Below are 26,783 nucleotides of genomic sequence, written 5' to 3'. Positions count from 1 at the left end.
AACTTCCCCCAATGTCATACACTTTGGCTTACGATTTGTCATTTGATTGGAAACGGTTAAATTTAGTTTTATCAGACCAAATTAAATTTCTCAAATCCTTCGATTTTCTATTTTTGAGTTTTTTTACAAAGTTTTAGGTTTATATTTTCTTAACTGATCCAAGAATTTTTTTCTCACGTCTTGGTTACATATGAATTATTTTGGAACACCCACATAAACTCCTTAGAGAACACACTAAGTCGATATCTAATCCAAACTCAATAAAAACAAGTAAACAAATGTCAGCCAGATATATACTCTCACCCTATGGTTTTCGGAGGAGGTCTTCGGAGTTATACATAGGTTTTATTATTCGTTTTATATAAAGACTATGTTTAATTAAAGCTGTTTCGGATTTTATGTTGATCAAATATTATATATCATATTGACCCTTTTTGTAGGAAGTACCAGAGGAGAGGGCAGACGGGTCCACCTAAAAATAACAGGTTGTGCAAAGCTTGGTTCAAAACGGACATTCCATTCGCTGATATTGTATTTATTAATAATTGAGAATTTTGACCCTTTGTTGAGGAGGTACCCGAAGAGTGGATCAATGGGTCTCATCTTCAAACTGGATCTATTCTTTGTAAATATAATAGTTTGGGCAAAGTTTGGTTAAAATCGGACATTACCATCGCCTGTTATTGAATTTATAAATATTGAAATTTTCGATCATTTGTGGAGGAGGTAGCAAAAGGAGTGGACCAATGGGTCCCACCTTCAAACTTAGTCTGGGCTTGGTAAGGATAATAAGTTGTACAAAGTTTTGTTAAAATCGAATAGTCCGTTTGCGTATTATAATAAAATTAATTTTTAACACAATTTTTACCATTTTGTCAAAAGCCTTGATCTAGGCTTGGTAAAGGTAATAGGTTGTGCAAAGTTTGGTCTAGATCGGACATTCCATTAGCCTGATATTAGATTTTTAAATATATGACCCTCTGTGGGGGAGGTACGAGAAGGAGTGGATCAATGGGTCCCATCTTCCTTCTTTATCTAGGCTTAGTGCATGTTATTATAAAATTAATATTTAGCACAATTTTGACCATTTTGTGGGTGAGGTACCAAAAGGAGTGGGCCGATGTTCCCCATCTTCGAACTTAAACTAAGTTTGGAAGAAATAAAGATGTGCGAAGTTTGGTTGAAATCGATTATTCCCTTCTAGAGTTATCGTGCGCACCAGCTAGCTAGACAGACAAACAACGGACGGACGGACATGTGTAAATCGAGGCACATGTTTACCCTATCAATGAGGCACATATTTACCCTATCAAAGTGTATATACCCTCATTAGTCATAAGGCTGAGGGTATAAAAATACCGGTACATTATAAATTGACATTTGAAAAGTAACAAAAACCAACACGAGCTAAAGTGTACGAATTGTCATTTATTGTCATCGTTATATATATATATATATATATATATTATATATATAACATATATATATATAACAAATATATATTTGTTTTTTTTTCATTACATAATCCAACAAATAAGGACAATTTGTATAGACGTTTTAGTAGAAACGTTCGTAGACTATTGCTCCCACATATGCATAGTATGTTAATTTAGGATAAGTCAGTAGCCATAGCGGTGCAAAACAGTGTTCTGTTCTCCCAAGCCTTAAGTTAGAAGTCGTGGAGACATTGGTTATGCAGCATCCGTTAATACTTAGTCGAGAGTATGCCAATCGATCTGATCATAATAAGACACAAATTGTGGTTTTATGCTAGTGTGGAAATCATTCCATAGACGTTGTCGAATGAGCCAACACTGATTGATGAACAAGGTCGATCGAAGCAATCTATACTAATAAAATAGTAAAGTGACTGACTGACTTAATGATTCCTCAACGCCCAGACGAAACGGCCGAAGCTAGAATCTTGAAATTTTAGGTGAGGGTCACTCTTGGTCCAAAGGTGTCGGATAAGCCTAGGTTTTTGGAAATTCGTACTAGAACGGTACGAAAAGTACTAAATGTGGTATCATTAGTATTTGGCGAACCGGTAGAGCTAAAACTCTTAAATTTAAAATGAGGGTCATTTATGGAGTGCATAATAGATATAGCAAAGAGTTTTTTTGGAAATTCGAACTATAAGTATCCGAAAAGTACTAAAATGTACAATTTCGTAGCATGTGAATGGATAGAGCTAAAAACTTGAAATTTGGAATGCGAATTAAGGTTGTGAAGTAGTGTCGATATAAGGACCTGGCTTTGGAAGCGTGTATACGAAAATTACTAAACAGTACTATATTAGCTACAATTTGAATTTTCAAACGGATGAAGCTGGAATCCTGAAATTTGAAATTACCATTGCCGTCGGAGTGTAGGATTGGGATATGTACGTGGTCTTGTAAATTTTTTATTTGGAGTTAGGGCCACTGTTTGGGTTTAGGATTGGAATATGTAGGAAGTTTTGGTAATTTGTACTAATGTGTACAAAATGGTACGCTGAAATTTGGAAATAGGATTACTGTTGGAATGTAGGATTGGGGTATGGAAGTAGTTTTGGAAATTCATACTTATGTGTACTTAATTGTACTAAATTTGGTACAATTTGCCTTTTTTGGGAGAACTGATAGAGCTGGGATCTTGAAATTTGGAGTTAGGATCATCGATGGGGTGTAGGAATGGGATATGTAGAAAATTTTGGAAATTTGTACTAAATGGTACCAAATTTTGATTTGGGTGAATCGATAGAACTGGAATCTTGAAATGCAAAGTTAGGATCACTCTTGGGGTGTAGGATTGGGCTATTGAACGTTTTGTACATTTGTAATAATGTGTAATAAGTGGTACCAAATTTGGTGAACTGATGAGCTGAAATCTTGATATTTGAAATTAGGACTACAGGGGTTTTGGATTGAGGTATGTAGGAAGTTTTGGAAATGTCTACTAATGTAGCACAATTTGGATTTAGAGTGAACCGATAGAGCTTGAATCCTCATATTGGGTAATAAGATTCCCATTGGATTGCATAATGAAGGTTTTAATGGAAATTTGTACGTATGTGTATTAACACGTTGACGGGCAGTAGAAACAAGTGAACAACACATAGTGAACTTGAACTTTACGGCTATAGACGCAACTGTCCATCAACGTGTTAAATTTTATATAATTTGGAATTCTGAGATTTTGAATTAAGATTGTGTTGTTGTACTAAATTTTATATAATTTTGATTTAGGTGAACCGATACAGGTGGAATCCTGAGATTTGGAATTAAAATTGTGGTGTTTTGAAAATTCTCATTTATAATTGTTAAAGTAGGTAGTTATGGAAATTTATATTCCAAAAACCCAGCCTGGTACTAAATTTGGATTTAAGTGAATCTACATTTGAAATTTTGAATTGTTTTCGAAATAAGTATTACAAGAGTACAAAGAACTATAAATGATACCAAATTTAGTATAGGGCTAGATTTCTGTTGCGGTCAGAATTGGTGAGTGAAGTTGAGATATGGGGGTCTTTTGGAAATACGTACTATAAGAAACATACTAAAATTTTAATAATGGTCGCTATTGGTTTTTAAATAATTCCCACATTCGCTAATGAAGTAGCGGACATATGCTAGTTGCAAATAAAACAACCCATTACTGTTGCCTCAGTTATCTCCTTTTCAGACCTTGACCCGTGTGGCTAGTAAGCTAGTATACTTGAATCAAAAAATAATAATCTAAGAGGCATAAGCGTTAAATTGGGCCGGGCTGAAAATTGTTTGGCGCCATTAATACCTTAAATCGATCCTTATATGGTGGAGAGGATATATAATGAGGGTATATACACTTTGATACGGTTAAAATGTGCCTTATCGAAATATTAGTTTTAGACCCCATGTTTCCATGAGCGAAATCAGTTTCAGAAAATTGGGAGTCGATTTACACATGTCCGTTCGTCCGTAGTCCGCCTGTCTGTCTGGCTGGTGCGCACGATAACTATCGAACTCGTTTAATACGATAACTATCGAACTCGTTTAATATTTCTTCCAAACTTAGTTTAAGTTCGAAGATGGAGTATATCGGTCCACCCCCCATATCTAAGAAAATGCTTGAAATATGTCAATGCTGCCTTGATAAATGTTTTACTAAATAGTGAAAACAAACATCAAACTTGGTTTTTAATAAATAATTGCAATGTTGAAAATGTAGTAGTAGAAAATGTAGCTCTGATTGTAAAAGTGTGGTTTGAACATCTTTTAACACAAAAGTCGGAAGTTTTTGCAAAATACTCGAACACTTTGTTTTTCTTTAACAAAAATATAAGTTTAGATGTAATTACTATCGGTGATTTTTAATTTTTATTCATTTTTGAAGCCAATAATTATTTCTCAATAAAAATATTAAATGTCGGGTAATGTGGACCACTATAAAAAAGTGGGACCTTTTCATGAGGACGAGTTCGAAACATGGGCGCATTTCATATGCGAGGTGGTATGAATTCGGTTGGATAATGAAGCAAGAACCTTTAAAATACCGCAAATGGGGCGGTACCCTTAAATAGGGGCTATTTCAAAACATGAACCCGTATATTTTTGCATTCATTGTTACCCAAGAGTGCAATAAATATAAATTTATCACAACCAATCCACATCTTACCTTTAACTTACTGATCCTCATTACCCACACATACTGGTCTACATTACCCGCCAAGTTATTTTTATTTGCAGTTTATAGTTTTTTGAAATATAATGCAATAACATTTTTATAGACAAATATATATAATGTTTGACCTGGAATATATTTAGCCAACAAATCGACTATGTTGTGAAAACAATTAGTTTTCTTTTTACCGTTGTTACGCCCACAATATCAAAAACAATGGTGAAAATGGTGGTCCACATTACCCGAAATTACTCTAATAACTTTGTACTACCTATTATCTTTACCAAGCCTAGATTAAGTAGGAAGATGGGACCCATTGGTCCACTTCTTCTAGTGCCTTTCCCACAGTGGGTCAAAATTTCAATATTTATAAATATACAATTTGAACCAAACTTTGAACATCCTATTACCTTTATCAAGCCTAGATCAGTTTTGAAGATGGGACCCATTGGTCCTCCTTCAAAATTTTCAATATTTACAAATCCAATATCAGGCTAATGGAATGTCCGATTTGAACCAAACATTGCACAACCTATTATCTTTACCAAGCTTAGGCCAAGTCCGAAGGTGGGACCCGTCTGCCCTCTCCTCTGGTACATCCTTTAAAAAGGGCCAATATTATATATTTGATCAACATAAAATCCAACACAAAAATTAGTTAAACATATACCTTATACAGAACGAATAAAAAAACCAGTTTATAACTCCGAAGACCTAAAACCAGTTTATAACTCGATTTCTAAAAGAATTTAGGTTCCTGACGATAAGGGTTAACCTTTACATAACAGGATCATTTAGTTCCATCTTAATGTTATTAATTTATATTCAGTTTTATATAATAGTTTTATCTATTTTTAACATTTCGGAGATTATTGTCACATTGTGAGAAATACAACATCTTTTGATTTAAAAATTCCTTAAACCTTATTTCTCTCTTACCACCTCTGCTCATTCTTTCTAAGGCTTATTGGCATCAGATAGTCATTTAAAATTGTAACAACAGACTCGCAATTAACTGACTGACATTGACTAAATAAAGCGTAAAGCTAAGAAAATCATAACAATCAATACGGGGCAAGTGACTGACTGAGTGCCTAACTGGCGATGGATGTTGTATGAATGTTATGTTCAACACGAGCCATGCATCAACGGTCACATACAAAACACGGCCACAAGTGACACACACGCTCTTAATGTCAATGGCAAAGCGGTAAATGCAGTAGCACCAATGGAATTGGAAACTACCTCAATGGAAGCTGGACGAAGGCGCGCACACACACAAATTACTGCAACTCCGATGAACTTCAGTCAAAACAACAAAACTAGGCAAAAAGTAGTAACAAAAATGGAAACTAATGAATTGGTTGTTTGTTTGCTGGATGGCTGGTAACGGATGAAGGACACCGTCACATTAACATCGTGTCATATTCATGATTCATGGAGAACATACAACTCACAACAACATATCGTCGAATAAATGTGACAGCGGTGATGGTGACGATGATATATCACGTGTGCGATGTGCGACTGCGTAGAATGTCGTCGTTGTCACTCGTCAGAGTCATCATTTTTTCTAATGCCGATTCAGGAGAATTGTGGCATTCTGCCTAAATACGGATCTTAAATATTGTTCGTGCTGTGCCACCGTTTGTGGCACATCAAACGAACAAACAAACATTTGCACTCTCAAGCCTACATATCATAGGGCACTTGGAAATCTTAACACCGTTTCGAATGTCGATTGTTCAGTAGGTACTTAAATGGAGTTGCGTAATTTTATGTGCTCGTCGCTCGTCTGTTGTTATTTTGTTGTAAATTGTGGCAAGTCTTCATCGTGACGCCGATGTTGATCATAATGATTGCAATGATGATTGCTGGTTCGCGCAGAAAAGCTCAGCGGGCGAATGAACGAGCATCAGACACCATTCTACATAATTTGTTGCTACGCTCTATAATTGTTGTTCACTGCAAACATTGTTGGAACTTTTCGTAAGCGGTCTGGTCGATGAGCGATGTATGATGAACTGAATTAACAGAATGGTATTGAATGAATTGCTGCTGTCACATCTGTGTCATAACATCGAAAGAACTAACAAACAATAAATCAGTCACGTGCAAAAGCGGATCTATCTATGGATGTGTATTTTACAGAAGAATTATAAGTACTTGACCTTTAAACTACGCAGGATATTGGTCAAATATCTCCGGTTTGTTGTAATAAGTTCCACATCTGTATAATTGTCAACAAAGCTTTATATTTAGATTCGGGTATTAACATACCTCCTATACGGACAGTTTTCTGAAATGAAGTTTCCACACTCATATCAAACTGACTTTTAAATTTAAAGAAAACATTTCTGTTGGCCTTAGGAGATCTAATCCTGGAATGAGGATATGGTTGATACATATCGGAATGAGTTATCGGCTGTTAGGAGATAAAAAAAAATTCCAAGTTATTATAATGTGGAAATTGGTAGAAATCTAAACAATATAATACAATGGTGGCGAGATCAAAGACTGACCTTGATTGGCGACCTTGATAGGTGAGATAAATAAGAATGGCAATATGAGAATGGTTTGAAGGTTTATCGAAAATGGATATGGATGTGGCGGTGAAGATTCCGGATGGTATAACAAATAGTGAGGTGATATCATCACATTTGATGTTTATCATTTTCAATTGAAATTGGCAAACAAAAAAAATGCATAACATTTATTTATTTATTATCTTGTTACTCTTTGTGAATGCGGGTTTAAGGTTTTATGTTAGTTACCGTGGTTTTGACTTGCTATTTTCTGAAACAAAAGGACGTAACTACATCATAATTGTAGTACAACAAAGTGACTAATAATTATCCGATGGAAACTAAAATTTTTACAGCGTACCAAATTGAGTCCGGAGTGATTTGTGTTAAGTTTTGTTTAAATCGGTTCAGATTTAGACATAGCTCCCACACATATTTTCGTCCAATTTTGTTTAAATGGTGAATTAAAGCCCCCATATTTCTTACGATTTGCACGAAAGTTTGCATAGCGTACTGAATTGAGTCTAAGATGATGTGTGTTAAGTAACTTAACTTAAGTTTCTTGAAAATCGGTTCAGATTTCGATATAGCTCCCATATACAGTTTCGACCGATTTTATGTAAATGTTGCAATAAAGACATTAAATATTTCTCCGATAGCGACAGAACTTTGCACAGGGTACTTTTCCACCCAGTGAGAAACGAAAATACCTAATTAAAGCTGATTAGTTTAAAAAATGAAGAAAAGCCTTAAAATATTGAATTTTGGGGTACAGCTATATGGAGGGTACTGTAAAAAATTGGCCGATATATCTCATTTTCAATATCAAACATCCCAGAAGTAACATTAATATAAGTACAGAATTTCTATCTTCAAATTTGCGAGCTTTGGTGTTTTACAGGAGTGTAATTAGATGTCTAATTTTTTGTGTGAACATGTAGTTCGATTAGACGAACAATAATCAAACAAAATCTCAATTCGAATTTTTCTGTAGTTAGGTCCGTTTGCATTTATGATGACGATATGAAATTTTGAAAAATCTGCTTATTGGACTGCATTATTTTATAAATTCTTACTTTTTACTGGGTGTACAAATATGAATTTTGCATACTGAATAACCTGGACAATTCCATCAGCGATAGTTAGAGAATAATGGAAGTAATCCCAATTCCCAAATCGAACAAGGATCTTAATGCAGTACGGGAGCAGACGTAAGGAAGCATATAGACCCAGCTAAAGCAAAGGTACGAACATAATACCATGGCTCAATAAGTAGGTAGTCCATTAAGCGCAGCTTTTGAATAACTGTCAAAGAGCGTAGTTTCTACTACGCTAGTTTGCTGTCAAAATTCATAATTGTGAATTGACTTCCATTATGAAATGTAAAAAACGTCAACATTTTTGACATTAGACTTGAGAAAACAAGCTGTTTTTCGATTTCGATTGCTACCTGGGTGACCTTAGATAAAAATTGACAGATGGTCGGGGCAAAAACAAATGTTTTTGTTTTGATGCATTTTTTATTTCATCACGGTCAATCCGAACAACTTGGAAAACAAAGCTATATCTATTTCCGATCGTTTCCTTTGAGAATACACCATAAGAACTAGTTATAGTCGACTTCGATTTAAATGTCATGTCATACTTAGATCCATATACTCCGGGTTAGGTTTGGGAATGTGCAAAAGAGAAGAAAAAGAGATAAGGAGAGATCTATATGGCAGACAAGAAAATGTAGGAAGGTAAGTTTGAAATATAGTATTCCCCGCTTAATTACCTCCACGGTTATTTAATCCGATTTCAAAATACCCAGTTATTTTCAGTACAATCCCTTATAAAATTGCACATTTAATTACCCCCTTTTAATTACCCATTTCATTTATTTGCCCTAAATAACCTACCCCAAAGTAACCGTACCTTTAAATCTGTCCCATGTAATTACCCAATGTATTTTTTTAATCTGGCAACTTCACTTAAAATGACTTACATTTGCTAGTGCACTTGCCACACATGTTCACATAAAATCTATTGTTTTGAAAGTTTTCGTGAAATGTCTCCCAGAAATACATCTTTCTCTATCAAACTAAAGCTCCAGTTAATATCTCATGCAAAAGAGAAAGAAAAAACAAAACACCAGTGTCCACCGATATTTATCCTTCCTGGCTATTTAACCGGGGTCCTCGGATAATTACCCTAGCGAGGTAAATAATCGTGCTTGCTTAATTACCTCCCACGGATAATTACTCAAAAATCTTGAAATTTTCACTGAGGTAATTAAGCGGTACAGTAAACCGTAGTATCGAGATCGGTGTAAAATGAGCACCCACTAGTCTGTGCTGCCTGTTAAAAGATGAGATGTTGAAACCCAACTTTCTTGTTTGATTGTAGTTCCAACTCTAATTTATTTATGAAAGATTCTGACTTAAGTACTACATAAACTAATCTAACTTAGCCCATCTTAAACACATAACTATCAGTTCTCACAGTGCACATGGGGGTTGCGTTCATTTGTTTACATCAAATGAGCGCACCAATATCTTTGTGTGTGGACTTCTATTGATTCTTTATTATCAACGCATAATAAACCACTTGAACATCATTTATGAAATGCATAAATGTGAAGTGATCATAAAATAAAAAAGATGAAGCCGAGCATGTTCATATTTTTATGAACATTCTCCCGGCCGGCAAATATTATTCTAGATATATTGTGCCCGTGGAAACTGATTGCTTATATGGAGTTGATTCTTAATCTAAACAGTTCTTTTTTGAATATGGAAAATATAGATATTGTTATATGTAAAATATTCTATGTAAATATAAATTTCTTAAAATTGAAGCGATGAGTTGTTTTGTAGTGGACTGTACCGTTATTGCTCACGTCATCATTTTTTATTTCCTTTGTCGTTATTTCTGCATCTTTCCGTCGCTTTTGGATTGGATGCAGTTGCTTATATCTCGACAGGTATCGGTGGCTGTCTTCATCTTCACTTTTATCAATCTGCTTCTTAGCTTTAGAAAGGTCTCAACGCTGCTAGATCGCTAATCTTTCTGCTGTTGCAGATGTCTGGCGGATAATGTGGTGGTGGTTGCGAAGTAGCCCTTCCCATTGGACTGTTTAATATTTGTACTAGTTCTTGACATTTTGGAGATTCACCTCCAGTAGCTGGTTGTTTCAGCGGAGCTATTTCTTTTAGCCTTTGTTTTATCTTTTGGTATTCTGGAGATCCATCTCCTGCATCTGGTTGTGGGATAATTAATTTTTGTTGTAGCTGTAAATCTGCTACTTTTCCGCAAACTACTTTTTGTGGTGGAGCTGCATTGCCACCTATTATGTCGCCATAAGCAGGGATCCTTCCCGGCATAACTTGCAGCGGTATATATGTCGGCTTACCACGGGACGGAACCGATTGGTGATGTTGCTGCACCTCAATGATTTCGGTGTTTTGCATTTGTTGTTGCGTTCTTGACCGATGGGATGGTGGTTGTTGATGATCATGTACCACCTCTGTTGTTGTTGTAGCATCCTCTTGTTGTTGCTGCTGCTGAGACAGAATATTTTCATTTCCTTTAAGGAACATTGTTGTCGCATTACTATCGGCATTCAAGTTTTCAACAACCTCTACTTACATTCTTCCTCCAATGTGAGGAGCTTCCGGCGGGATGAAGTGCTCGCAATTATTCAGCCATTCGAATTCATCTACTATATCTATAATGATTTTTATCTCCAGCATTTTCGTGTCAAACTTGGCCTCAACTTCGTCGAAGTCCCCATCTACCTCTTCCAGTACACTCACCGTTGGGAGTTCGATTTATAGTTTATGTATTGCATCCCTCTGTCTCTCCCCCAAGGGCATCAGCGAGTTTGTTAGCCTCTTCTCTGAATTGGGAAACGAGTGCTCTTTCTTTTTGAGTACTGTTCGTTTGTGGTTGTTCTATCATTTTTAGGTCTTCCATCATATTTATTATTTTTGCCGCTAGGGTCTTTAATTTTGCCTCTTGGGTCTTTTTTTAATTTTGCCTCTGGGTCTTTTTTTAATTTTGCCTCTTGGGTCTTTTTTTGTTTTTTTTTTTTTTTTAATTTTGCCTCTTGGGTCTTTATTTTGAGCCTTTTTTGCTTTTTTTATTTTTGATGAGCCTGTTGGCTTCTTTAAATTTTTTTATAATAGTATTTTTTTAATATAATTATTTTGATTTTTATGAGCCTTTTTCTGGCTTTTTTAATTTTTTTTATAATATTTTTTCTTTTGTTCAACCAGACTTTTTATCAATTCCGCTGCCTTCCAAATCGCGAAGATTTCAGCTTGGAAACACTACAGTTGCCATCTAACCTGTAGGCATTGCCTTTCACAGTAGACGCTAGCCCCTGTATTTTCTTCCATCTTGGATCCGTCTGTATAGAAAGACATGCAAGAAAGGAGTTCTTGCATGCATAGAGTGCAATCAGCCCTCTATTCGCCCGTTCCTCTGCGTTCATATTCCATCGTAATTGACAGTCCAGGAGTGTGCCGAGGAACTTTGCTTCGGGTGATAGATGAAGTTGCACTCCATCCAGTGTTGGTGGAGCAAAACCGCCGAGCTTACGTTTCCTAGTGAACATTACCAGTTCCGTCTTTGTTGGATTTACACCAAGGCCGTTCGCCCTGACCAGCGTGACCGCGTCAGTAATGCTCTTTGCATAAGCTCCGAGATTGTTGACGGAAATTTTCCGGAAATCAATATCACCACATCGTCCGCATAAGCTACAACTTTTACTACTATACAGGCCCTCACCTTGTTCCCCATGGACGCAGCGAATATATATATGCTATATTTTTATATATATATATGGCTCCTGAATTAAGGCGATGTCCACTTCAGAGTTCGTGAGGGACAGGGGTAGTTCGGCGGCTGTGACCTTGCAACAATGCTGATTAATCTGCAGGATGCGCAGCCTTTGCAGACGAAACGAACCCATCCTGAACCGAAGTTCAATTTTCCCTCACGCTCCCTGAGATATGCCTCCCCCGGTGGGTCAACTGCTACCCTTGCGACAATCCCTCCATCATCGTTGCAAGGAGCTAGACTGACAACAGTCCAACTCGATGTAGTGAGGCTGAATTTTGGAGCGCCAACATTTTCAGCAGGAATTCCTTGTCCACTGAAGGTGGGGGAACCCAGGCTGAGAGGACCCGTCTGGTTGGGATCTCAAATAAGGAGACCGCAGCAAGGTTGGCTCCTTCGCAGAGTGCACCAAAGCCCCCAACAGTTTTCGGTCATGATCTAGAGAGAGAGGTCCAACGATACAAAAGGGAGCCTCTAGATCAAGTTGCCTATCGAGCAGGTCTGAATGGCATTCATACAGATGCAGTATCCGCAGCGCTGAACGGTTACAAAGTGAATGCCGTCGTCGGAGCTCACCCCCCACCCATAGCAGCTGAAGAACGTCAGCTGCCCAGACAAACCAGAGTAGTTTTGGCTCAGTTACGTTCTGAATGGTGCAGTCGGCTCAATTCGTATTGGGCACGGATTGATGACCAGGTGCAGGATGTCTGCCCAGCATGTGGTACAGGCCCTCATACCACACTGCACTTGTTCAATTACCCAGCCAAACCTACTCAGTACACTCCGGAAGATCTGTGGTTACAGCCAGTGGAGGTAGCTGCATTTCTAAATCTGGAGACAGAACTGGAGGAAACATAACAGAAAACATACAATTCATATAAACTGCTACAACAACAACAACAGCTTTCGGTCTGTCATATGGCTTCCGCTGTCTCTGACTACGAACTTTCGAGTTTGCATAGCCAGAGGAGGTTGATGTCTTCTCTGCACTAGGTTTTTTTTCTCCGCCGTTTGTTGTACAGCGACAGCCGCATATGAGGTAGAAGGGTCAGCAAGCAACTCTCCTGCTGCTCTTTACGATTAGTTACCTCTTTCTCCCAAGATCTCGGCAGAGTTGCTTAAACAAGTTGCAAGTGTAAACCAGAAGGTACAAAATTTTCTAAGCGAACACCGACTATTGTACATTGTTCAACTTAAATCACACTCTGAACCACAAAGAAATTGATCGCATCACTACTAATTGAGAGAATTTATCAACAAAAATGAAGTGATTGTGCCGAGGAACTTTGCTTCGGGTGATAGATGAAGTTGCACTCCATCCAGTGTTGGTGGAGCAAAACCGCCGAGCTTACGTTTCCTAGTGAACATTACCAGTTCCGTCTTTGTTGGATTTACACCAAGGCCGTTCGCCCTGGCCCAGCGTGACAGCGTCAGTAATGCTCTTTGCATAAGCTCCGAGATTGTTGACGGAAATTTTCCGGAAATCAATATCACCACATCGTCCGCATAAGCTACAACTTTTACTACTATACAGGCCCTCACCTTGTCCCCCATGGACGCAGCGAATATATTTTTATAAATATATGCTATATTTTTATAAATATATATGGCTCCTGAATTAAGGAGGCTGCGACCTTGCAACGATGCAGATTAATCTGCAGGATGCGCAGCCTTTGCAGTCGAAACCGAACCCATCCTGAACCGAAGTTCGATTTTCCCTCACGCTCCCTGAGATATGCCTCCCCCGGTGGGTCAACTGCTACCCTTGCGACCATCCCTCCATCATCGTTGCAAGGAGCTAGACTGACAACAGTCCAACTCGATGTAGTGAGGCTGAATTTTGGAGCGCCAACATTTTCAGCAGGAATTCCTTGTCCACTGAAGGTGGGGGAACCCAGGCTGAGAGGACCCGTCTGGTTGGGATCTCAAATAAGGAGACCGCAGCAAGGTTGGCTCCTTCGCAGAGTGCACCAAAGCCGCCAACAGTTTTCGGTCATGATCTAGAGAGAGAGGTCCAACGATACAAAAGGGAGCCTCTAGATCAAGTTGCCTATCGAGCAGGTCTGAATGGCATTCATACAGATGCAGTAGCCGCAGCGCTGAACGGTTACAAAGTGAATGCCGTCGTCGGAGCTCACTCCCCACCCATAGCAGCTGAAGAACGTCAGCTGCCCAGACAAACCAGAGTAGTTTTGGCTCAGTTACGTTCTGAATGGTGCAGTCGGCTCAATTCGTATTGGGCACGGATTGATGACCAGGTGCAGGATGTCTGCCCAGCATGTGGTACAGGCCCTCATACCACACTGCACTTGTTCAATTACCCAGCCAAACCTACTCAGTACACTCCGGAAGATCTGTGGTTACAGCCAGTGGAGGTAGCTGCATTTCTAAATCTGGAGACAGAACTGGAGGAAACATAACAGAAAACATACAATTCATATAAACTGCTACAACAACAACAACAGCTTTCGGTCTGTCATATGGCTTCCGCTATCTCTGACTACGAACTTTCGAGTTTGCATAGCCAGAGGAGGTTGATGCCTTCTCTGCACTAGGTTTTTTTTCTCCGCCGTTTGTTGTACAGCGACAGCCGCATATGAGGTAGAAGGGTCAGCCAGCAACTCTGCTGCTGCTCTTTACGATTAGTTACCTCTTTCTTCCAAGATCTCGGCAGAGTTGCTTAAACAAGTTGCAAGTGTAAACCAGAAGGTACAAAATTTTCTAAGCGAACACCGACTATTGTACATTGTTCAACTTAAATCACACTCTGAACCACAAAGAAATTGATCGCATCACTACCAATTGAGAGAATTTATCAACAAAAAATAATTTTGACAGAATGAAAAATGAATTAAAATTTCAAAATATTTCAGAAAAAATGAAAACGATGAAGAAAAGTAAAAATCTAAATATACTATTTTATTCAATCCATATTTTTCTCATTGGGTTGAAATTAGCGTAGACAAAGTGATGCAAATGTGGTATAGGTTGTTAATGTGGTATAGACACTTTTTTTTGTAAATTTTAGAATAATTGAAACATGTTCTATACTTTGCTGTTCTCAAAAATAAGATAACAATGATTGGTTTCATTTATTTAACTCACGTTAAGAATCACTAGCAAAAATTTAATTTTTCATGAAATTTACTTTTTTCGGTTGAAGTTTAAAAATATTTTTTTTATTTTTAATCTTTATCATTAAAGCATTAAAATAATTAGTATGTACTAAAAATCAAATAATATGCGCGATTGCACTACATATTGTTACGAATATAACTTTAGATTTAAGTTAATTTAGATGAATTCCGTTAATTTAAGAATTTGAATTGTAACGTAAATTTCTACTACGCAGTTTATTCGAATAACTTCACAACAACAACTACTGTATAGATTTTTCTACATCCTTCCATTTCCTCTTCCATTTTCTATTTTGTTATTGTCTTTTCTCATTGGGTTGAAATTAGCGTAGACAAAGTGATGCAAATGTGGTATAGGTTGTTAATGTGGTATAGACACTTTTTTTTGTAAATTTTAGAATAATTGAAACATGTTCTATACTTTGCTGTTCTCAAAAATAAGATAACAATGATCGGTTTCATTTATTTAACTCACGTTAAGAATCAGTAGCAAAAATTTAATTTTTCATTAAATTTACTTTTTTCGGTTGAAGTTTAAAAATATTTTTTTTATTTTTAATCTTTATCATTAAAGCATTAAAATAATTAGTATGTACTAAAAATCAAATAATATGCGCGATTGCACTACATATTGTTACGAATATAACTTTAGATTTAAGTTAATTTAGATGAATTCCGTTAATTTAAGAATTTGAATTGTAACGTAAATTTCTACTACGCAGTTTATTCGAATAACTTCACAACAACAACTACTGTATAGATTTTTCTACATCCTTCCATTTCCTCTTCCATTTTCTATTTTGTTATTGTCTTTTCTCATTGGGTTGAAATTAGCGTAGACAAAGTGATGCAAATGTGGTATAGGTTGTTAATGTGGTATAGACACTTTTTTTTGTAAATTTTAGAATAATTGAAACATGTTCTATACTTTGCTGTTCTCAAAAATAAGATAACAATGATCGGTTTCATTTATTTAACTCACGTTAAGAATCAGTAGCAAAAATTTAATTTTTCATGAAATTTACTTTTTTCGGTTGAAGTTTAAAAATATTTTTTTTATTTTTAATCTTTATCATTAAAGCATTAAAATAATTAGTATGTACTAAAAATCAAATAATATGCGCGATTGCACTACATATTGTTACGAATATAACTTTAGATTTAAGTTAATTTAGATGAATTCCGTTAATTTAAGAATTTGAATTGTAACGTAAATTTCTACTACGCAGTTTATTCGAATAACTTCACAACAACAACTACTGTATAGATTTTTCTACATCCTTCCATTTCCTCTTCCATTTTCTATTTTGTTATTGTCGTACAATTCTTGTTAAACGTCATCATTAATGATCGCTTAATTCCTCTTTCTTTGTTACCCCCTCGCCTGTATATGTTGTGTTTGTTGCATTGGTAGATTGTTCGTAATCTAGGCGTTACCAGATGAACATCGATACATATGAGTTTGACAGTAAGGATGAAGTGGATTTATCGGAAATGGGCGAATCCAACGGTGGGGAAGTCTCGTCAGTAGCTGCCAGGGGTGACGATTTAAGAGAAATGCTGGCTAAAATGTTTGAGGAAAATTCCAGAAGGAGCGAAGAGAATTCCAGAAAGTTAGAAGAAAACACGAGACGAATGTTCGAAGAGAATTCCAGAAAGTTAGATGAACTCAAGGCAGAGAATTGTAGAATGTTTGACGAAAATTCGAGAATAATGAACGAGAAACTCGAGAACATTACAGAAGTTATTGGAAGGAGAGTGGAAACCGTGGAGGTCCAAATTAAAGAGTTGGATAAGAAAGTGCAGTCGGTTGACGAGAAGATTCTGTCTGTGGATGAGAAATTTCTGGCCCACGACCACAGGTTTACGAATCTGGAGAAGAAAATGTCGGAACTGGAAATTAAAGGTGGTCCGGTGCGAGTTCCTGATAACACACTAAAAATCAAACCTCCTGTATTCGACGGCTCTACGTCATTCAATGTTTTCAAGTTACAGTTCGAGACAGTGGCTTCTAGAAATTCGTGGAACGACAGCGACAAAGCGGTTGCACTACTTCTGGCATTGAAGGGCAGTGCTGCTGATGTTATACAGAGTATTCCTGTCGCTTCTAGAAACAACTATGAGGATGTTATTGCTGCACTGGAACGTAAGTACGGTGGCGAACATAAACAAAACATATACCTTATGGAACTAAGGGGAAAAGTACAGAGGGCAAACGAGACGTTACAAGACTTTGCAGCTGAGGTGGAACGTTTGGTGCTAATGGCGTATCCAGGAGAGAATCACCCGTTGCTGGACCGTATGAAAATCGAAACCTTTGTGAATGGCATACGTGACCCTGAGATTAAATGTGCAATATATGCGTCACCAAAAGCGTCGTTTGCCGAAACTGTGTCGTTTGCCCTTGCCCAAGAGACGGCCAGAATAATTGTTAAGCCCCAGACCCACAAGATTCGCCAACTGGAGACCGAAGGTTGCGAACCCAAATCTCTCGTTAACTCGATCAAGGACGCCATGAGGCAGGTAATAGAAGAAACAAAGTTAGTAGGGATGACTAAGCCCAGGGTTAGATGCTACAACTGCGATAAAGCAGGTCATATTGCGCGCGAATGCAGAGCTAAGCGCAAACGATCCAGGTCATCGTCACCACCTCCAACGAAAGATGTTAGAAGAATTGCTCAACAGTCCACCAATGAGTCACCGTTAAACTAAATCGAGCCAGTCCAGCGGGGCATGAACTGGCTCCCATCGACGATGGCCCCACAATCTCCATAGCAATAGTACAACAGAAAAGTCACAACCTAACAGCAACTGGGTACATCAATGGTGACAAGCGAGTTCTGACGTTAGATACTGGCGCATCAAAGTCCATCATAAGATCAGATCTGGTAAAGGGAAAAATAACGCAACTTAATGGAGTCAGACTGCGCACAGCAACGGGGGAGCCCGCGGCAGTACACGGCAAGATTACCCTGAGACTGACTATTGCCAATAAATCGGTGAATTACGAGTTTATAGTTGCCGATATCGTAGACGAAGTGATAATAGGCGCAGATTTTATGATTGCCTTCGGTATCAATCTGGATATGAAAGAGCGTGTGATGACCTGGTCTAACGTCGAAATTCCGTTAAACGTGGGCTACGATGAAAGTACACCCATTAGACGTCTGACTACGGACCATCCAGAGATAATACCGCCCTGTGCCGAAGCAATAATATGGGTACCAATGAATGGAGATTGTGGAGCCGAGAAGTTGTGGGTGGTGGAACCAGCAGAAAACAGAAACAGTAACATCCTAATAGCGAATGCCCTGGTGAAAAACAACAAGGACGGATTAATTCCTGTTAGAGTTTTGAACCTGTCAAACAAGCAAGAGCAAATTTGCCAATTTTCCGATGTTGGACAATGCACACCAGCTGAAGCTGTAGTTAATTTGGAAACTAGCACCGAAAAACCAGCAGCCATGGAGAAGAAGCACCTCGACGGCTACATAAAAGAGTGGACACGCCAATTATCACCTTCCGAGAGGAACAAGGCTAAGCAGCTATTGTGGAAATATGCCTCTACCTTTGCGTTGACAAAAGAGCACCAAGGAAGAACATCAGTGGTGAAGCATGAAATCAATACAGCAGACGCGAGACCCATTAAACAGCCTCCAAGAAGTGTTCCCCTGGCAAAAAGAGACGAGGTTCAGAAGCTGATAAGTGAAATGGAAAAGAGTGGTGTAATAGAACCATCGTCAAGTCCATGGTGCTCCCCAGTGGTCTTGGTCAAGAAGAAAGACGGAAGCACTCGATTTTGTGTGGACTACCGAAAGTTGAATGATGTCACCAAGAAAGACAGCTATCCGCTCCCAAGAATCGACGACACATTGGACACATTAGCCGGGACGTCATGGTTCTCCACCCTCGACCTGCAGAGTGGGTACTGGCAAGTAGAGATCGCCGAGAAAGATAAAGAGAAAACAGCGTTTGGCGTTAATGGTGGTCTCTGACAGTTCAACGTCATGCCATTCGGACTCTGCAACGCCCCGGCTACATTTGAAAGGCTGATGGAGCGTGTGTTAAAAGGGCTGCAGTGGAAGTCGTGCCTCATACCTGGATGACATCATAGTCATGGGACGCAACTTCGACGAACACATCAAGAACTTAAAGGATGTTCTACAGCAGCTTTCGTCTTCAGGCCTCAAGCTGAACCCAAAGAAGTGCAGTCTCTTCCAACGAGAGGTGAAGTTCCTGGGGCACCACGTGACGCCGGAGGGCATATCGACGGATAAGGAAAAAATTCAAGCCGTCAGAGATTGGCCGCAGCCCCGAAATCTCCATGAGCTGCGAAGCTTTCTGGGTCTCTGCACATACTACCGTCGATTTGTCCCAAATTTTGCCAACATCGCCGCCTGTCTACACCGCTTGACGCAAAAAGGCCAGAGGTTTCAGTGGGGCAACGACCAAGAAGAGGCATTCAGAGAGCTCAAAGACATGCTATGTAGAGCCCCCATTTTGGCGTACCCTATACCTGGTGGCAAGTTTGTTCTGGACACAGACGCAAGTGCGTGCGGCATCGGTGGCGTCCTTTCCCAGGAAATCGACGGACAGGAAAAAGTCATCGGGTACTACAGCCGGACATTGTCGAAACCTGAGCGGAATTACTGTGTGACGAGGAGAGAGCTGCTTGCTGTCCTTGAGAGCGTGAAACACTTCCACAAATACCTATATGGCCAGCATTTTCTGCTGAGGACCGACCACGCTGCTCTCCAATGGTTGCTGCAGTTTAAGAATCCGGAAGGTCAACTAGCCCGTTGGATTGAGAGGCTCCAGAGTTATGACTTCAGAATCGAGCACAGAAAAGGCGGAAAACACGGTAATGCTGATGCCCTGTCTCGTCGGCCATGCAAGGTAGAATGCAGGCATTGTTCAAAGGCTGAGTGTAAGGAGAATATCGTTGATATCCGGCTATTGCAGTTTGAGTCGGGTGAAGATTGGTCGACGGAACAACGAGGGGATCCCATTCTGGGCAAAATAATTTCGGCCATAGAAACGGGCAAGCGACATAGTCGCAAAGAAATTACCTCCGAAAGCCCTCTTTTAAAATCCTATTGGGCCCAGTGGGACAGTCTGCTTATAAAAGATGGTTGCCTATATCGCAAATGGGAAAGTGAGGACGGTAAATCTCACCGGAACTTGATCGTCGTCCCAGACTCCAAAATAAGAGATGTCTTGTCGGAGTTTCACGATGGGCCAAGTGGAGGACATCTTGGCATAGCAAAAACCGCTGAAAAGGTAAAGCAGAGATTCTACTGGGTCGGCTGTCAAAAATCCATTGCCGACTGGATCGCCAATTGTGAAAGGTGCATAAGAGCTAAAGGTCCAACACGGAAGAGTCGAGGCTACATGCAGCAGTATAATTCAGGAGCCCCTTTTGAAAGAATCGCAATGGATGTAGCTGGACCGTTCCCAACAAGCGACTCTGGGAACCGGTATGTCTTAGTGGTCATGGATTACTTTAGTAAATGGCCAGAGGTTTATGCTATTCCAAATCAAGAAGCCAGGACAATTGTGGATGTGTTCAGCAAAAATTGGATTTGTCGCTATGGTGTTCCATCTGAGGTTCATTCCGATCAAGGTAGGAATTTTGAATCAGCGATCTTCAAGGAAATGTGTGACTCCTACGGAATCAAGAAAACCAGAACGACGCCCCTACATCCACAATCAGATGGCATGGTGGAAAGATTCAATCGCACCCTGGAAGAACATCTACGGAAAGTGGTGGACAGTGGCCAACGAGACTGGGATGAGCATATTCCTAAGTTTTTACTGGCTTATAGATCGGGCATTCATGATTCCACATCCCGGACCCCAGCCAAAGTTCTGTTCGGAAATGAATTAAAGCTACCTGGCGATTTGATATTCGGTGCTACCCCAAACGACAATGTGAACCAAGATGAAGACAGCCAAAACTCTTTTAGTAAAGTCCACGATGCAGTTCGCCATCGAATAAAAATGGTTTGCAACCGCATGAAGGCAAGGTACGATCGAGCGGCAAATACCGATGGGTTCCAAGAGGGGCAACTGGTACTATTGTTCAACCCACAACGAAAGAAAGGACTATGCCCCAAATTGCAAACGCACTGGGAAGGACCCTACAAGATTGTCACGAAAATAAATGATGTGGTTTATCGCATCCAGAGGAGCGACAGTCCCAGGTCGAAGATGAAAGTTGTACATTTGGAGCGGCTGGCCCCCTACGGAACGGGAACTGTGCCTATTCGGGACGAACAGGCTTAAGCGGGGGGCAATGTTACGAATATAACTTTAGATTTAAGTTAATTTAGATGAATTCCGTTAATTTAAGAATTTGAATTGTAACGTAAATTTCTACTACGCAGTTTATTCGAATAACTTCACAACAACAACTACTGTATAGATTTTTCTACATCCTTCCATTTCCTCTTCCATTTTCTATTTTGTTATTGTCGTACAATTCTTGTTAAACGTCATCATTAATGATCGCTTAATTCCTCTTTCTTTGTTACCCCCTCGCCTGTATATGTTGTGTTTGTTGCATTGGTAGATTGTTCGTAATCTAGGCGTTACCAGATCGTCTAGAAACTTCTGTAGCGACAGGCAAGGGGCATATAAATAGAGGAAATGGAAAGGCAGTGAGTCAGTTGTGAATCAGATCGCGAATTGAAACCGTCGAGTAAAGTAAAGTGCAAAGTAAAGTTGTGTGAATAAAATCATTGTAATAATCGTAATCCGAAAGAACCCGCGTTTTATTTGGTACGAATTGTATCGGGAAATAAAACAACGTCTACACGGGATTAAGCGAAATCCAAGAACGTAACAATATATACCACTTTAAGAAAAAGCCATACGTTTATTAGTAAACACAAGTGCAGGTAATGTGGTATACCTCAAGTCTGTTTCATTACTCATTACTATTTGAAACATTTGTCCTTTACGAGAGTCTACCATGAATCACAAGGATGAAAAACGAAGGCTATAAGTTTTAACAACTTCTCCATACTAAAATTAAATATTTCCTTGTGTAGACATGATTATATAATAAAAATTAAATTCCACTCAACGTATCCGTTAAAAATCTTAACAGACATAAATCTCGAGCTAATTCACATTCATTAAAAACAATAAATTATATAAGATATCAATTGGAAGTGAAAATTATACTATACCACATTAATATTAAATGGTATACCACATTACCTGCACTTTTTTAATGACTTTTAATGGAATTAAATATATTTTCTCAAATACCTTAAAAATTGTTACAATAATATTATTTTCAAATTGATACATGGAAAGACAACACATGCAGCATGTTAAGTGTAAAATTTCAATTTAACCGGATAATAAATAAAAATCTGGCAATCTAAAAACAAATGGGTATTCCATATTATCATCGCCTACTATATAAAAAAGAAACAAATGTGGGATAAACCAAAATAAAAATTGTTCTGAGATCAAATAACGTTGTTGAAGTGCTCGTCGGAACATAGCAAAAGACGATTACTTGAAAATCGACTTACGTATCCCTATTCTTGGATTGCCTAAACCTCATTCGTAAACAATTCTGTTCTCATTTAGTCCACATCCCACCTCATTCGTAAACAATTCTGTTCTCGGCCATTTTGTCTTCTCTCCCCAACCGTTACAGATGGAACGTTTTTCAATTTTTTTTTCTCAGTCATCAATTTTTATCTTCGCATAATTAAAATTAATTTTAATTTAAGGGGACCCCCCATTCTCGGGGTCAAAAATTTTGTTGATATAATTCGAATCTACACTAATTAAAGAATGTCCCTACAAAATTTCAAGTGAAAATCTCAAGAACTCTTGAAGATATATCCGATTTATTGTGTCAGCATCAAGTGACGTCTGAAGGACTTCTCAAACTTTAAACACGTTTTTCTCTAAACATTTTTTTGCGAATGGCGGGCAAGATAACTCAAAAACTAATAAACCAATCAGTTCCAAATTTTGCAACGTTTCTCTGGTAGTGTATAGCTCTCGTATGAACTAGGATAAAGCCAATCGGTGAACATCTTTCTTATTTTTTTAACTTGGTTTTTGGTAAAAAATCGGCGATTTTCCAAAAATATTTTTTTCACAGGTCCAAAATTTTGTTAATTTTAGAGCGAAGTCAATAATCCTAGTTCATACGAGAGCCAGACATGTACTCTTTCTAACACCGTTGGAATTTTCGGATTCCGATGTTCCAGTGAGGAGTTATCATGCCCGCCAACAAAAAAAAGGAATTTTCTTTAATTACGAGAATGGGGGGGGGTTCCCTTTATTGAATTAAGCTTAAATACATTAAATACAAGGATTTAACTGGTCACTGGAATCACATTTTATTTTAAACCATTTAGGAGGTAATTGTCTTTCCCATATATTTTGATTTTTAGATGGTGGATGAATCTGGGTTGAAACTATCTACGGCAAAGACAACCGTATGTACGAAAAATTGTCAAATTGGCCGTACGGTCTCTGCTATAGTAGTAGTACAATGATATATCAAAAATATTAAAATAAGTGTTAATACGTTTTTTAGCAGCAATTTATTCAGAAAGTTTTAATAAATGTATTGCCGAACAAACTCTTCACAATTCAGAGGTTTTCATTTATAATTTTGTTTTTTAATTTTTGTTTTTTTTTTTTATTTACAAAATTTTTAACATTGTTTGTACTAACAGCTGTATAGATGGGAATCTTGTATTAAATCTGCCATGTTCAAATCGAAATATCCATATTTCGCTACCTTCAATTTTTCAACTAAAGTAACTTGATAAATGAACCACCTGGAAATAGTTGCAATTGTCCATTTCGTGCTGTCGTTCCACATATATGACAACTTTTCTCAAACAATTCAAGCAACAAAAAATATTAGTAATTTCATACAAACTAAACTCAAAATTCACATTGATTACCATAGTTTTGAAAATAATTAACATTGCTGTTAAGTATTAGATTTTCCAGCCAAATGTGTAGCCCTCTATAGCACAAATTTGACACTAATATTGGAAAATGCTTCTTGACAAATCGATATTGTCGATAACGATTGCTTCTGACACGACCTGTTTATAGGATTTGCGAAAATTTTGCAGATTGATTTTTCAAATAGGTTTTGTTGAAGATTACCGGTAGGAAGTCGGAAGTCAGGAAATCATGTTCGCTCTCAGCCGTAATGTCAGCAATGTAGCCAAGTAAGTTCAAATGGAGACCCAACAGAAAAATCCCATTAATTATAAAATAGGGAGTAGGGCAGGGTTTAATTAGAATATACAGGAATGTGTGATTACATAAATCTGAAACCCTCTAGAACCCGTATATATGTATGCTGTAGATGTGTTTGTGTGTGTGTTTAGTAATGCAATTTATTCTATTTTGTTCTTCGACAGAAATGCCGTACGCGGCAAGCACACCTTGCCCAAGCTGCCATACGACTATGCAGCTTTGGAACCCATTGTCTGTCGGGAAATTATGGAATTACATCACACCAAACATCACCAGACCTATGTCAACAACTTGAACGCTGCCGAAGAACAGTTGGCCGAGGCCCAGAGCAAAAATGATGTTACCAAGATCATCTCTTTGGCTCCTGCTTTGCGTTTCAACGGTGGTGGCCACATTAACCACTCAATCTTCTGGCAGAACTTGACCAGCGAAAAAACTGAACCGTCTGCTGACTTGAAGAAGGCTATTGAAGCGCAATGGAAGAGTTTGGATGCTTTCAAAAAAGAAATGACCGCACTTACCGTAGCTGTTCAAGGCTCTGGCTGGGGATGGCTGGGCTACAACAAGAAAACTCAAAAGTTGCAAATTGTAGCTATGCCAAATCAAGATCCATTGGAAGCCAGTACTGGTAAGTACTTTACAAAGCATCCAACGATTGTAGTGTATTATAATGAATGTATGTGTCTTCTTTTCTGGTTAAAGGTTTGGTTCCATTGTTCGGCATTGATGTCTGGGAACACGCCTACTATTTGCAATACAAAAACCTTCGCCCATCTTATGTTGAGGCTATCTGGGACATTGCCAACTGGAATGATATTTCCAAACGTTTCGCTGACGCCAAGTAAGAAGCAGCGCGGGCGTTGTTTTCGAATAAAACACTGTCGTTATCATCTTAAGAACAGCTATAGTATAAACGAGTAATCTTTGTAAAACATATTGTGATCTTTTCGAAGAATAAAATCTATGTTAGAAAATATATAATCGTATTGTGTTGTCATTGGACATAGCTAATGCGAAATTAAATTGTCCCAGAACATACTGGAGTTGTGAAGAATACTGATAAACGACATTTGTTCCAGAGGTTTTTTTTTTATTTTTTCATATGTTTTGTTACATGCAATTATTTCCAAGCACATAAATCGCATAGTGTATTTATTTAAACGTAAACTGATAACAAAGTATTCAGTAATATATATTTGTCAAATTTGGGTTGAATGTTTGGAGCAATGCATATGCATTATTTTCTGAAATTGAATTTTTAGATATCGCTAAGGTTTTGAACATATGTTTAAAAAATAAAAATCCAACTGTTAGTGTTAACTTTTTATGTATGATTCGTATCATGATCATCACAAATGTTGGGAAGAGGGGCACCTTTACACTGAATATAAATATGACATACTTTAAGTTCTATTTGAATATTTTTATCTGTTTTAATGGAACAAGGCTTGGCATTTTTGAACGTCGTTGCTGTTTTACACTAATTATGTTCAAATATATATGTATGTTATTCATACATCAGATCAAAACTTATAAAAGCATAAGGAGACATAAACATAAAAATTAATCTCGTAAAAATTACAGTTAATTTCGTAGCCATTTGAAATTTAGAGAAATCAAAGCCAAATGTTAACAAATCCGTTTTTAATTGGAGTTCAATGGTGCCCCCTGTGAACTTTTACGGAAATTTATAATAGTTTTTTGTGCGTAATATATATGAAAGAAAATACATTAGTTTTGTTTAAAAAGATTGTTGGAATGCAAAAAAAAAATTGTTCACTAAAAGAAAACGATCACAAGAAAAAAATTAAAAATTTACAGTGGCACTGCAAAAACATGTCCACTCATCTACATTTTGTCAACAACTGAAAAGGCTAGTCAACGTTTTTTACACTGCTAGGGAACAAGATTGCATATGAAAACCAGTAAGGAAAGTAGTAAAGTCGGGCGGGGCCGACTATATGATACCCTTCACCACTATGGGTATATTAAACAGGACTATTATCATGAAATTGTATGAAATAAAATATGTGATATTTATCTAAATGTGAAACGACCTAGATCTATCCATAAACATGTCATTCGTTTCTTACAATGGGACAAAAGTATGTAAATCGACTTCAAAAAAATATCAATAGTTAATCCATTGGGCTATGTCTGTACTTCTAGAAAACCCAACTACGTTATTCTATGCTCAATTTTGTACGTTGTGCAAAATTTGATGTCAATCTAACAAATATGAGGAGTTTGATGCACAATTTACTTATATATGGATGCTAAAATGAACCTATTTCAACGAAACTTGGTACAGGTTAGGTTATACTAATTTCAGTACGTTTTGTTCCTATCAGCCATATATTGGTTCCTTGGTGCGTCAATTACTTAAAATCAATCTATAATA

General features: G+C 37.9%; 1 protein-coding gene across 1 annotated transcript in view; it reads left to right on the top strand.

The window, feature by feature from the left end:
• LOC133332470 (superoxide dismutase [Mn], mitochondrial) overlaps nt 1–25,242 on the top strand; it is a 106,720-nt gene extending 81,478 nt beyond the window's left edge. Inside the window, exons 2-4 of the mRNA XM_061540873.1 lie at nt 24,270–24,351; nt 24,547–25,010; nt 25,085–25,242. Coding sequence (XP_061396857.1) covers nt 24,314–24,351; nt 24,547–25,010; nt 25,085–25,227 — 645 coding nt within the window. The 5' untranslated portion in view covers nt 24,270–24,313 and the 3' untranslated portion in view covers nt 25,228–25,242. The remainder of the gene's footprint in view (nt 1–24,269; nt 24,352–24,546; nt 25,011–25,084) is intronic.
• The last annotated feature ends 1,541 nt before the right edge of the window (nt 25,243–26,783 follow it).

The sequence above is a fragment of the Musca vetustissima genome, unplaced genomic scaffold (assembly GCF_032173495.1).
Source record: "Musca vetustissima isolate MV318-11 ecotype Yass unplaced genomic scaffold, APGP_CSIRO_Mvet_v1 utg9226, whole genome shotgun sequence".
NCBI classification, from domain to species: Eukaryota; Metazoa; Arthropoda; class Insecta; order Diptera; family Muscidae; genus Musca; species Musca vetustissima.
This window is presented reverse-complemented; position numbering and strand designations above follow the sequence as displayed.